This window comes from Agelaius phoeniceus, chromosome 14 (genome assembly GCF_051311805.1).
Source record: "Agelaius phoeniceus isolate bAgePho1 chromosome 14, bAgePho1.hap1, whole genome shotgun sequence".
NCBI classification, from domain to species: Eukaryota; Metazoa; Chordata; class Aves; order Passeriformes; family Icteridae; genus Agelaius; species Agelaius phoeniceus.
The window spans coordinates 8,507,333-8,520,690 of NC_135278.1; the positions used below are offsets into that span (position 1 = coordinate 8,507,333).

The following is a 13,358-nucleotide window of genomic DNA, read 5'->3' on the forward strand; positions in this document are numbered from 1 at the left end:
GTCTCTTGAATTTGCTTCCTGTTTTCCTCCACATTTAGAATAGTGCCATTGAAGTCTAGAGAATAAAAATTAACAGAGAAGTGAAAGAAAATTTTAGAAGTCAATGTTTTGAATAAAACATCAAAAGTGAGTTGTCTTTTCTTTTGATTACTCTGTAAAATAATTAGTAAAGTAGATTATAGTTATAGGTTGAAACGGTTTCTGGTGTGTGTTATTCAGAGTGCAGAATTGAGCTCCTCAGATTCCACAAAAAATAAATTAATGTCTTTGTTACTGTGTAGGGAACATAGTTGAGTATCATTTTTGATGGGGTTTCTCCAGAGACACAGAATTTAACATCAAACAAACAAGTCACCTTTTTCATTCCCTCCCAGCAGCATTCTTGTCACAAAGGTAATGACTGCACAGTATGGTTTCTCTGAGTTCCACTGTGCTTTTGTGCCCCTGTTCTTTCACCCTCACTGCCTGTTCCCTTCATGCAGCCATTCAGCTCAGCTGTCAGGAATGGAGCATGGGCAGTTTTTCTCCTCTCGCAACGTGACAAAAGTTACCCATGTTTTTCAATTCCCTTTAAGAAGCCCAACTTGCTGCTGTTTAGATCCCTTTTACTTCCTAGATTTGTAACAGTTTTATTGTTCATAGAGAATGGCCACTGGAAAGTTTTTATGTCTTTCTCTTGTTTTGTTTTAGCTTGATTTTAATTCACATATGCTCTGTGATTATGAAGGATGTTGTCTGGAAACAGCACGTTTTAGGTTGAGTGACAGCAGGTCAGACTCACCCTGAGTCTGAGATGAGTCCACAAAATGTTTTTGCCTGTAGTGTGATTAAAAGTTCAACCTCAACAGAGTTTCACAGTTGGCACAGTCAGCAGTTTGTAAAGAGTAGCTCTCCCATACTACAGCAGCTGAACTGCAAATGCTTGCTCCCGGTCAAGGCCATCCTTTTTGGTAAAACACTGTGGGAAACCTTCATTGTATCTGTTGATGTTGTATTTGCCAAGGATTTCATTTTAGTAAAATCCATGTGTGTAAGCCTGGTGTTCAGTTTATCTCTGAGTAGAGTGCATTCCTCTGGAATGAAGAGCACTGTTTAATTTTGAATAAATTCCATCTCTATACCAAACTCATCTCAGATATTATTTAACAGGAATAAATATTTTAAGGCCTAATTAAAATTCTACTTCATTCTCTGTCTCTGAGAAATGAAAGAAAAGGATTTAAGCCTGATGGTTTAAATGAAGAATTTTTTGTGGATAAATTGTATTCGGCATCATTGCATTGCTGTGATTTGAAATCCCATATTTGTATATAATGTGATGGAATTTTTTATAGTTGCTTACTCAGTACCACTAACAGGTTGTGTTTGTTCATTATTACTGTGGAATCCACACATGAAAAGCTCAGTTTTCCTTTGAGACATCTTTCTCTTTTGATGCACTTTCCTGGGTCTTCACTACCTTTGGTTACCTCGAATTGCTGCATTTAGAGACTATCTTACAACTCAGAGCCTTCAGAACAGGTCAGATGTGTGTGTTTGCTTCTGGAACTGGTCAGGCAGTTCTGTTAGTTTGTGCTGGATTTACCAGGAACTCATTGCTTTATTCTTTCTTTTTTTATTGTTTAAATTAATATGCTTGCAAAACCAGGTAAATATAAAGATTCTTGTATCTAGCAGTGTTACTCACGTTACTCTTATGTGACTTTGCTTACCAGGGGGGAGGGAAGCAAGGGGGCAGCTAATGGAATGGTCAGAACTGGAGAGCACTGGGGGAGCTCTTGCTTGCTAAACCCTGCAGCAGCAGTGATCTCAGTATGAGCTGAGCTCTGCTCTATGTGTCTTCTCTGACACATGCTCTGCCTGCAGAGTGTTCGTGAATGAGGGGCTCATATAAATGAAAATGGCTCCGATTGTAGCTGCTGGCTACAAACACCTTCAGAAGTTGAGAGGAGTTGTCTTTTTCTGAAAGGTCTGGTGCCTCTCCTTCATGGTTGTTAGTGCAGGCTTATTGTCTTCCACCTAGAAGGATTACCAGGCTCTTTCTTCTCTTTTAACAATAGCACAGTGTAGCAGGATAAAAGGGTGATTAGGAATGAATGTTTTCAAAGAGCTTGGAATTTGTTACATCACTAAAATCAAGTGGCTGAGATTTTTTTTTAGACCAAAAAATCTGCAAATGAGAGTTATTAGTTCTACATAGTTTTGGTTTGTTCTTTCAAAACCCAGCTATAATTCAAATGTTTGGGAGTAGAGTTCTTTTGAAAATCTGGTGAAATAAGATATAATATCTTTAACAAATCACATCCATGTGTTTGACTGGATAATATTTTATATTTTAACTAACAGGTGTACAGGAGGCCAGTAATACGGGTAAGATTACCTTTGGCTAGCAGTGAACAGCCTCCTACCTGTGTGTCTCTTGTGCTGTGTGAGATCTTGGTGTGTCAAGCGTTCTTTACCTCATTAATGGTTTTATGAACCAGTCAGGCCATTTTGCTATGCAGTGCAACAGCTTCTTTGCCACAAAAATGCTTTATATACATTACAATCTTTTCGTGAGCAATGAAAGTCAGTATGTAAGAGAGCAATATTTTAAAATTATTTTATGAATGTGCAATACTAACTTCAGTTTTATTACATTAATTTTGACAAAATGGATGCTTGCAATTCAGGTTTACGTGCTTCAGACTGCAGAGTACTGTGTTAGCAGCTCTAACATGTCTGTGCTAAAGAATACCAGTGGTAAAAGCATTTTGTCTGTGTCTGTCCTATTTAAGTAAGTTCCAAATTCATGCTTTGCCTTTGTACTTGTTTTAAATTAGTTGTTACCAAGCTGTAATAGGATTGAAAGTTAGGTTTGAAGTTAGGCACTAGTGCAATGACCTACATCTTTTTAATGATAATTTTGAGACCAGGGCTTGCCCATTGTCCATTGAAGATTAAAAAGGGCATGCCTTGTTTTCTTGCCCCTCTCTCTTGGTAACATTTATGGAGTGAGAAATGATCTGGATAGTGTTCTGACATTGTTCATGAAATGTGTCCAACACTTTGATTCAAACAAAGACCTCTTGTTCAGTCTGAAACCAAGAGATGAAGTCTGAATGGTTTCTTTTTCTCATCTGTTGTTTACCTATTTAAAAATTATGTGTTTAGTCCAATCATACAAAACCACAAATTCATATCTTTTTTCTTTTGAATAGACAGCACTTCAAATAATTGGTCTTAGTTGAGTAACAAAAAGTGGTTTTGTTCAGTTGTTCCCAGTTCTGTGTAAAGGCTTTGATATTTGAATGGTCTGCTCTGCTTCTTTGTCTTTCATATATTTCAATTTTTTGGTGTATTTGCTCATTGTCCTGCTGGTTTTCTTCCAGAGATCACAGTGTCTACTTTTCTTTGATTTCAGAAACAACATAATTATAATCTGAAATTTAAGTAATTTCTGTATGACAGAATTCTACCCATATCAAAATGTTAGTAACATTATAACTTGAAAAGGTTTTTTAATTACATGCAACTTTTTTAACTCATGTAGAGTTCAAATTATCTGAAGTCCTTTTTCTAAGCTTGTTCTTGAGGGTTTCTTGTAGAAATCCTGTAAAAAGAAAAATTGACTTCTAACAACACTTGTAAATTTAGACTGAGGCTGATTTTCCAGTCTGACCAAGTGGGTTCTTTGCATTTGAACTGGGAGCAATAGACTGTCATGAGCACAGCTTCTCTCCAGTTGCTAAAGGAAGAAGACGGAAGAACATTTTTGGCTGAACATGTTAAAATAATTCCTTCAGCTGACCCAGTGACATTTGTGCTTCTCTCCAGTGTGCAAAAGGACCTTATGTTTATTAAGGAAGTTGAACTAATGTTCAGGATTTGCTGCCAATGATGCAAAAATAAATTGCCATGAAAATGTGAATTGTTTGCATATTTTGCTATGAGTAGTAATTTTAGTTTCTGTAAAGTTACTGGCCAAGTTTCAAACAACAACATAGAATTTGCTAGAAAGATATGTAAAACTATAAGATTGAGAGTTCAATTACAACATGTTTTACACAGCAAAGCTTTTTTTTTTTTAATGTCTAGGTACTTCTATTTGATGTCAATCTATTTTTTTCTGTAAAAGATTGCATGAGTTTTCCCATAATGCTGCCATTGCAAGTTGTACTCAATTTCTTCTATTGATAAGCATGTGGCATACTGAAATTAATTTTCTTCATTGTAAGGTTATTTGTCTTAAAAAGACAGTACATACTTCAATGTTCTTATCTACCAGCACTGACTCTTTTGTGAAAAAGGGAGTAAATTTTTCACTTTGTGTTATGCCAAGTAACATTCAAGGGATGGTGCTAACAGCTTGGATTCCCTTCTGTGGAAAGTAGTGTGTGCCGGGAGTGGAAGATTTTGGAAAGCTAAACTGGAGTTAAAGTATATGCTGTCTTTTTAAGGAAATTTTAAAAAGGGAAACAAAAAAAAGATAAGATTCTGTCCTTTCACCTGTTGTCTGCAATTTTTTTGCTGTTACTTCTCTCTTGCCCTACTGCTGCCTCATGCAAAGCAGGAGATTCAGGATGGACACAATGGCTATCATTCTGAAGCAGAACCTGATCAGGTGGCAAGTTTTACTCATCTTTCATTCATTAACTATGTAGCAAGGTACTATAAAGTAGTACTCATACACTGCATACAAATCTTACTTTTCTTACTCAAGAGAAGCCCTAGAAAGCATTTAGTTGTAACTGGTTATGTGCCAGACAGAGTTTTCTTGTAAGGTCATGTAGTCTAAAATATAATACTGAACATAAGCCTGGCTTACAGAGCACATCCACCCTCAGTTTATAAGCACTGGCTATTTCTCTGCACATTATTTTTTGTGATTGACTGCTGAATGTAAAATTCCAAAATTTTCCAAGGAAATCTGAAGCCGGAGATCAGCTGAAATATTTTTAGAAATTATTTATTAGGGAGACCTTGGGGTAGTCAGTGTGGAAGCAGAGAGATCCTGCCAATTACTTCTGTGTGGATCAGAGCTGCAATACAAGGGGAGGATTACTTGTTTATTGTAACAGGTTACCCCATTATATTCATTCAGAATGTAAAAAATTGAGACCCTAATGTCTCATCATTTTGACCTGAGACAGATCACTTTATTACATGGTCCTTAACAGTCCCACAAACTGTTTTATGCTTTATTACAATCTTTAGTACATTGTAAATCATAGCTGCCAGCAAAGGATCCATCATGTATCATTCAGCAATGAAGCCATTTACCTCAATGAAAATTTATTTAACTAACTCTTATTTTAAAATTGCTAATTGTCCTTCTATATTTTGTTATTACTTCATTCTTAATCTGACCATCTGGATCCAAAATTCCTATAGTCGACCTATTCCATAACCTGTGGCACTCTTAGTAAGGTATTGATTGAAATAGAGCATTGTGGGGTGCTTCTTACTATCAAAATCACAAAGTTAAAATCTTTAAATAAAGTTTCTGCCATATAATTCTCTCAGATAAAAATACTCAAATATTAAATAAGCAGCGTTAGAATTTTTAAAAAAACAAAAGAGCTTTAAAATGTTCTCAAACAGATAAAATACCCCAAATAATACCTGCATTCAGCAAAACACTAACAAATTATTAATTAATAATTTGGGCTGATCTTATTGTTCATATTTTTGTATGCTATATATAGCTAGCATGTGAAACTAATTGTTGCATGAATGCTTTGTTACTAATATGTAACTAACTTGTATGTCTGTGTTAAATTTATAATACTTAGTTTTGTGTTTGGTTGGTTTTTTGTTTTTTTCTTTTACTGTGGTACTGTTTAGTACAGTTGTGTGATTTTAAAAAAGACACACTTCTTGTGTTCCAGTAATCTGGTAGTAAAAGCACTTTACATCAAAATATATCGATGTGGTACAGATGGAGAGTGAGATTTACTCATGATTTTGGATTTTTGCCAGGCACTGCGGGATGGAAACAAACTGGCACAGATGGAAGAGGCTCCACTTTTTCCTGGAGAATCAATCAAAGTTATTGGTAAGTGTACCACTGAGTGCTGCACTGAATACTGTTAAATTGCTGGTTTATTTAAAAACAGAATATGACTTCCTTTTGACTTTTCTTACTTCATTTATTGCCACTTAAAATTAGATGTGGATTTCTTTTCTTTGTCTTGTAAATCCAAGTGTAGGAAGGAGAAGTCAGATCCAGAGGATGACTTGCCTCCATATAGATAATATTTCTTTTCCTAAGGATTTTTTGTTCCATAGGGATGTATGTATTGTATTTCTGCTTAGACGTGCTAAGGATATATCATAGATTCAAAATTCTATTCTTCAAAAAAGATGAAGTTATGGTGAGCTTAGTTTCTGGTACTTAGTGGGATTTATTTCACTGTGGCATGTGACAGCAAGCTCTGTGCTAGCAGTGCAGTACTTGGCTAGGAAAGAATACAAAGCTATGGGCATAGAACTGAATTACTTGGAGATTGGGTGCCTGTGGATCAGTAATTGCCACTTTGGATGCTCTGTCTTTGGGGCGAGTGTGGCTGCTCTGCACCTGGGGTACCTGCTGGGGACCTGCCTGCCCCAAGTGCTCAGGAGCAGCAGGGGAGGAATTTGATTCCTTTCATTGTTGAGATAAAGACAACTCTGCAAAAATAGACTTTCCTAAAGAGGTCAGGCATCAAAATCTTATGGAGCTGCCAAAATCTTGTGAGTTTCAAGTGAAAACAGACTGTTATGCAACCAATGTCCATCATAGTAAAACAAAGCTCTAATGATCTGTTTTCCAGCTAAGGACGTGATGTATATCTGTCCATTTATGGGAGCAGTCAGTGGTACGCTCACAGTGACGGACTTCAGAATGTTTATCAAAAGTGTTGAGAGGGTAAGACTTCACCATCTATCTGCCTGTAGTTTCAGGTAGGAATGTTGCTGAAGTAGATTTCAGAAAGTGACAAGTTCCATGTGATGTTTCACAGCAGTTTACTAAACTGGAATTGCTGTTGGCTCTAATGAAACACACATGAATAATAGTAATTTGTATTTCTTCTCATGTAGTAACATCTATTTGTTTTATATACAAATTTCAGGATCCACCTTTTGTTGTTGATGTTCCCCTTGGAGTTATAAGTAGGGTGGAAAAAATTGGAGTACAGAGCCATGGAGACAATTCTTGTGGTATAGAAATAGTTTGCAAGGTAAGGCATGGTAGAGATTTATTAATAGTAAATTATTTTCATTTCATTTTTCTGTAAGAAGAATCTGCCAGCCTGTGTGCTGTTTTTCTGTCTGATCAGTTCCCTGTATTTGAATCGTGCGTCATTTATTTCAATTCCTCTATGATACTTGCAGTCTTAAACACTTCTGCCTTTTGTCTGAAGAGTGAATTCAAAGGAAAAGTGGAAATTTTTATATCAAGCATCTCTACTGACAGTCCTAGTTATCTCATGAATGCTTACACAGCTCTCTTCTGTTGGGGGTTAGATGATGTCAGTGACTTAGTGTTCCATAGATGCCTTCATTCAATCAAATGTTTTAAAACTGCTTTTTCTTTTTTTTAATTTATCATAGAGTAAAACTAACTTATTTCTGACAGGATATGAGAAATTTGCGGCTGGCCTATAAACAGGAAGAGCAGAACAGACTGGAGATCTTTGAAAACCTTGTAACACGTGCATTTCCTGTTTCTAATGGGCTGGTAAGTCTTGAGATGGAGAGAGGCTGTCCTGGCTCTCCTCTTTTGGGAAAGTGTAGGGGAGGAAATACAAGGGCTGTATAACAAACTTGGAAGTGTGGATTCATAAAATGTGTTGCAGAGAGGGCAGGCCACTCTGACCCTGTGTGCTTTTTACATTAATTCATCAAACACAGCTGTGTCTGCTATTGGTGAAGTTAATTTATGCATAACCCTTGAGATCTAGGTTTGCCTAATGTTGCTGATTAAAAATATGTATGTGTTGACTCTTATTTTCTGCAGTAGCTAATTAAATCTAGAAGTTCTGTGTAATACAACAAATAGGTACAATTAGTGCTGTTACTGGTTAGCTGCAGATTTCTATTTCATTTGCTTCTGTGGGTAAGGAACTTGTTGGGAGGTAGGAAACCAATTTTCTAATCTTGACATTTCCATTGATGTGTTGTGTGATCAGAGGCAAGTAACTTCAATTTTCTGTTTCCTATGTTGGTTTTTTGAACTTTAAACTCATGCTTAATGGAACTCATACTTAATGGAAAAAACTATCTTTTTTCTAGCTCAGTGTGTTCCAGTCTTGACTGAAGGTGTTATGTCTGCTTGAGATTTGAAATACTGGAGTGTTGACTGTTTTGGAGTTACTGTGCTTACAACCTGTCAGGCAGTAATTTATGATTTTGTTTTGTTGTTTTTAGCCTCTTTTTGCATTCAGCTATAAAGAAAAGTTTGCTGTTAATGGCTGGAAAGTGTATGATCCAATGGCAGAATATAAGAGGCAGGTAAGTTATAGAATAATTGGTGTATTTTTTTTTCTCCATCTCCCCCAGAGCCATTTAAACAAAGAAAAAATGTTACAGAAAACTCAACATTTTCAGTCTATGTAGCTCTTGCTACATAGACTGACTGTCTGCAGCTCATGTTTAGATAATAAAATGCAAGTGGCCTGAGTTTGAGTGTGTTGAGCACCTGCTAAAGTTGATGGAGATACAGGTGCTGAGTACTTGGGTGAATTGGTCTAACTTAACATGGTTCTGAAATCCACATTTTTCATGTGCTGTTTCTGCAAAACACAGGTGTTACAAAAAATTGAATTTGAATAAACATCACTAAACAGAAGAGTAACTGGAGTTTGTAATTTTAAATCTGCATTTTCAATATGGTTATTTTCCTTATCAGTTTAGTATAAAGACTTCCACTGGTTTATGTTTCAGCATGAAGACCTAAGTTTATAGCTTATTAAAAAAAAAGAAAAAAGTGGGCATGCCTTTTTTTTTAAAAGCATGCAGCACATAAAATTTTTCTTTGCCCCAAAGTGAGATATGTAAAGGTCTAACCTGAAAAATGCAAGATTGTTTTGTTTCCACACAGGGCTTGCCCAATGAGAGTTGGAAAATATCCAAAATTAACAGCACCTATGAGCTCTGTGATACATACCCTGCTGTTCTTGTTGTGCCAACCAGTGTGAAGGACGATGACCTCTCAAAAGTGGCAGCATTTAGAGCAAAAGGGAGAGTTCCTGTAAGTGAAATTTGTACAAGAGAATAGAAGTGTTCTAGAAATTTGTAGCTTTTAAAAAATTATTAGTGTTCTTTTAGGCTTTGTTTTTTAAACAACAGTGGGATGGCTTCCTTCCTGAGTTGGGGAGTGGGGAAAAGAAAGAAGAATTAGACTTCATGGGTTTAGAACTGAAGGGAGCAACTCAAGTGTGAGTTTAATTGCACAATTATTGTGCTATGTACTGAGTTTTTTGTTTGGATTAGCACTTCTAGGCCACAATGGTATCTCATGCTCTGGCATGTATCAGCTTGTGTTCTTAATTGGAGTAGAATGTGTCATAGCCATAGTGCTTTGCTTGAGAATAGACAAGGTGGCATGAGAACCACTTTAAATCTGTTAAACTGTGATGGTTTTCATGCTTAGCAAGGTAGTATATAGATCCATATTCTTCCACGTGGAAGCAGATTTTATTCCTCCATTGCCCTTTTTTTTCCAATTAGAATAATACAGGCTTAGTTGCTGTTAGAAATAACAGCTAAGATAGAATCACTCTGTATTTCAGGCTCAGATTTGGGATGAGCAGTCAGTGCTAGTGTGCTGTCAATATGTTTTTGCATCAGCCTGTCCTTAAACTTGGATTTGTTGATTTGCCAGGAAATAATGCCAGATAAGCAAAGTGATTGTCTGGTTGTTCTCTGGCCTGCTGCTTTTACAGTAGTGTAGTAAATGAAATCATTGTCTCTTGTTCCAGGTGTTGTCCTGGATTCATCCTGAGAGTCAGGCAACGATAACACGATGCAGCCAGCCGTCAGTTGGCCCAAATGATAAACGTTGCAAGGAAGATGAAAAATATTTGCAGACAATTATGGATGCCAATGCTCAGTCACATAAACTTATCATCTTTGATGCCAGGCAGAATAGTGTTGCAGATACAAACAAGGTAGGTTTCTATCATAACTGGCATTAGTTCATCAGCCTTATCACAAGGCTGAAGCTTGAGCCAGATATCAGAATGTGGAGAATCTGTTGTTGAAAAGAGATAAGAGAGGGTGCCTAAAGAGGGCAGGAAGGTAAGTTGCTTGTACCATTTTAGAAAGGCTGGCAGGAATCAAAGGCAGCATGAAGAGATTGTTACTGTCATATTTTCTGAAAAATCCCTTTGCCAGGATTTCTTCTCCTGGGAAGCTGAGAAGCTCCAGAGAAAATTGAAAACAATAATTATCTGATTGCTTCTCCTGTGTTTTGCTGCTTTGGAATGTGGTTGGAGATTGTTTTATCCAACAGGTGGTTGTTTCATTGTTTCATTGGTTTCATATGAATTATTTTGACTTAATGACCAATCATTGTCCAGCTGTGTTGGGACTCTGGGAGCAGTCACGAGTTTTCATTATCATTCTTTTGTAACCTTCTGTCTGTATCCTTTCTCTATTCTTTAGTATAGTTCTAGTATAGCATTCTTTAATATAAGTACATAAAATAATAAATTAGCCTTCTAAGAGCATGGAGTCAGATTCTCAATTCCTCCTTTGTCCTGGGGACCCAGAAAATACCACAAATGGTGACCTCAGATCTTGGCTGTAGCATGAGCTGAAGGACAGACCCACAGATATAGCTGAGCAATTATGGAACAAAGCTCACAGAAGACCAAAACTTTCATTAATAAAGCAGTGAAGGTATATGGATGTATTATCAAATGTAGCCTGTTGCAATTAGAATTTCTTTCACCTAAAAAAACTCCTTTTTTTTTTTTTAGAAAACCAGAAGCCAAAAATATTTTTTTATCAGCACTAAAATAATCTCCTCTCTCAGAAAATTCTGAAACTTGAATAAAAAACTCTCTCTATCTTATACTGACGTCCTATACGTGTTCTTCTCATTGTGTATTTTTACCTTTTGAATGACAGGCTAAAGGTGGAGGATATGAAAGTGAAAGTGCCTACCCAAATGCAGAGCTGGTCTTTCTGGAGATTCACAATATCCATGTCATGAGAGAATCCCTGAGGAAACTGAAAGAAATTGTTTATCCTACTATTGATGAGACTCGGTGGCTGTCAAACGTGGACTCCACACACTGGCTGGAATATATTAGGGTAAAATGCTTTTGGTGTGAAAAGTCAATTACTTTTTTTAAACCATGTTTTTAACTTGCACTTCTGAAAATATTGCTAAAATAATGCTGAAACTCAAGCATGTTGTTTTAATCAGAAGAATCTTGTGAAAAAGTGTAATTTTTAAATAATCACTTAGAATGCAGCATTTTAAGCATGCCATAATAACATAGTATTTCTAGTTTTATGTACTGGGAGATAGTGAGTTAATTCCAAGCAATACAGTATCATATTTACTGCTGTGTTTTATTTTCTTGAGAAGGAATGTTTGTGGGCAGTCCAGGATTATCCCTCTTGTTTGGAAGAATGCACTGGGAACTTCAGAGTATATTTGAGCCACTGCCAAAAGAACTTGACTGTGAATTCCACAGTCTTTCTCATCCTTCCTTCCCTCTGTGCAATGTTACAGTTCTTGTGATGGGCACCTACATTTTCATGAGCTGTTTGTAACCACTGATCTATCAGATTATCATCTGCCCTATTATTTAACATAATATTAAAATAAATCACTACCACACTCAGTTTTACAGTCAGTTTCACTAACCTTTGAAATTATTGTAGAGTAGATTATTTCATTACCACATTTAATCCTCTGTTTATGAATAATATGGATGGAGTGTAATTTGTTTTATTAGCAGCTGGCTCAAATGTCACTCATGCAAAACATGTTTGGGATCATTCATTAGTTTGACTGTTAAGCAGTCTCTGACAACTGCAGCAGAGCCAGTAGAGGGAGCAAACACGAAATTAGGAGCCAAATTTAATTATATTTTGGGAACAGTGTAATTTTTTTGTTTGCTTGAATTTGAACTATTTGAAACAGCATTGGGAATCTCATTCTAACAGCATTGAGTATCTGGGATGCTTTTTTTATCAGCCTGGCCTTTTACAATTGTGTGTTTTGTGTTTGTGGTCACCTTTCATTGCCACTGACTCTGGTGGGGTTCTTGGATCAGGCCGTGTCAGAATAGCAACTGGAAATGTCATTTAAATGATTTTGAAGAGTTGATGCATGTATGACATTCTTCATGGATCTGTCCCTTACATGCTGTTTCACTTTAATGGTCTGACAGCAGAAACTGCAGGCTGATTCCTTGAAGGCTGCCATTATTGTGTTAACAGTGTTGATAGTGTCTCTCTGAGATTTCTTCCAAGAGTTCTTTGCCTTTTGATTTAGCTTGCTGTAGCACTAACACTCCACAGCTTTACTCTAAACACATCTGCTGTTTTCTGGGCTCAAAGCAGTGTGGCTGTGTCCCAGTTGAATGCAATGCATTACTGGAAACTCACCTTCCAACCCTGCACCCACAGTGCTCCAGACATGGCCTAGGAGTGAAGGCACCAGTAACTCTGTGTGTGCAGACAGGAATAACAACATGAGTAGAGGCACTTGGTGCTTATTGCATACCTGGAGTATTTTCTGTCTGAGGGTAGAACTTGTGGTATTAATTATTTTTCAATTCTCATTTTGTAAACTAGTCCAAAGCCAGTTATTTGTTAGGAGCCCTAACTGAAATACTGTGATGGTTACCAAGTTTTGAAAAATCTGTAAAGAATAATAAATTTGTAGAGGAAGCTGTTTTCTAAAGGCTGTTCACCGAAGTGGAATAAAGTGCTTCACACACTCCACAGATATCTGCTGAATTAATAGTAAATGTGTTTTCTGTCTCCCATTCCCTGCTCATTTCCTGTACCTGTTCTGTTGTTTATTTCCAGCTGTTTTCCTTCAGAGGCATCTGTGTTCTCTTTAAAGCAAGCTATTGCCTACCTGTATGTTAAATAGATTTGTTTTCTGCTTTTATTGAAGACCAAACTATGTTAATATTAATGCAATAGAGCTTTCTAACTGAAATAACTGGCAGTTAACTAGTTCATACCACAAACCCTGTTCTCTCATGGACACTTATGTGTTGTTTCTTGATACTTCCCCTCTGGAATCCTTCAGTTCTACCATAATACCAAATGCAGGCTGTTGATGGTCAGCTCAGAAGCTGAATATCATGTATACTTCATGCAGCAACAAATCAGAACTGGCTCCCAGCCAGGGGTTTCTGGGT

At 36.8% G+C, this 13,358-nt stretch overlaps 1 protein-coding gene across 8 annotated transcripts in view; it reads left to right on the forward strand.

Annotated features, from left to right (window-relative positions):
• Window positions 1–13,358, forward strand: part of MTMR1 (myotubularin related protein 1) — a 38,059-nt gene that overhangs the window by 3,622 nt on the left and 21,079 nt on the right. Inside the window, exons 3-12 of one of the 8 annotated variants that reach the window (XM_077185927.1) lie at window positions 2,347–2,370; window positions 4,550–4,606; window positions 5,962–6,037; window positions 6,795–6,889; window positions 7,095–7,202; window positions 7,601–7,702; window positions 8,392–8,475; window positions 9,065–9,214; window positions 9,945–10,133; window positions 11,098–11,283. In XM_077185927.1, coding sequence (XP_077042042.1) covers window positions 2,347–2,370; window positions 4,550–4,606; window positions 5,962–6,037; window positions 6,795–6,889; window positions 7,095–7,202; window positions 7,601–7,702; window positions 8,392–8,475; window positions 9,065–9,214; window positions 9,945–10,133; window positions 11,098–11,283 — 1,071 coding nt within the window. The remainder of the gene's footprint in view (window positions 1–2,346; window positions 2,371–4,549; window positions 4,607–5,961; window positions 6,038–6,794; window positions 6,890–7,094; window positions 7,203–7,600; window positions 7,703–8,391; window positions 8,476–9,064; window positions 9,215–9,944; window positions 10,134–11,097; window positions 11,284–13,358) is intronic. The other 7 variants (XM_077185928.1, XM_077185929.1, XM_077185930.1 and 4 more) reach the window with 7 other exon arrangements.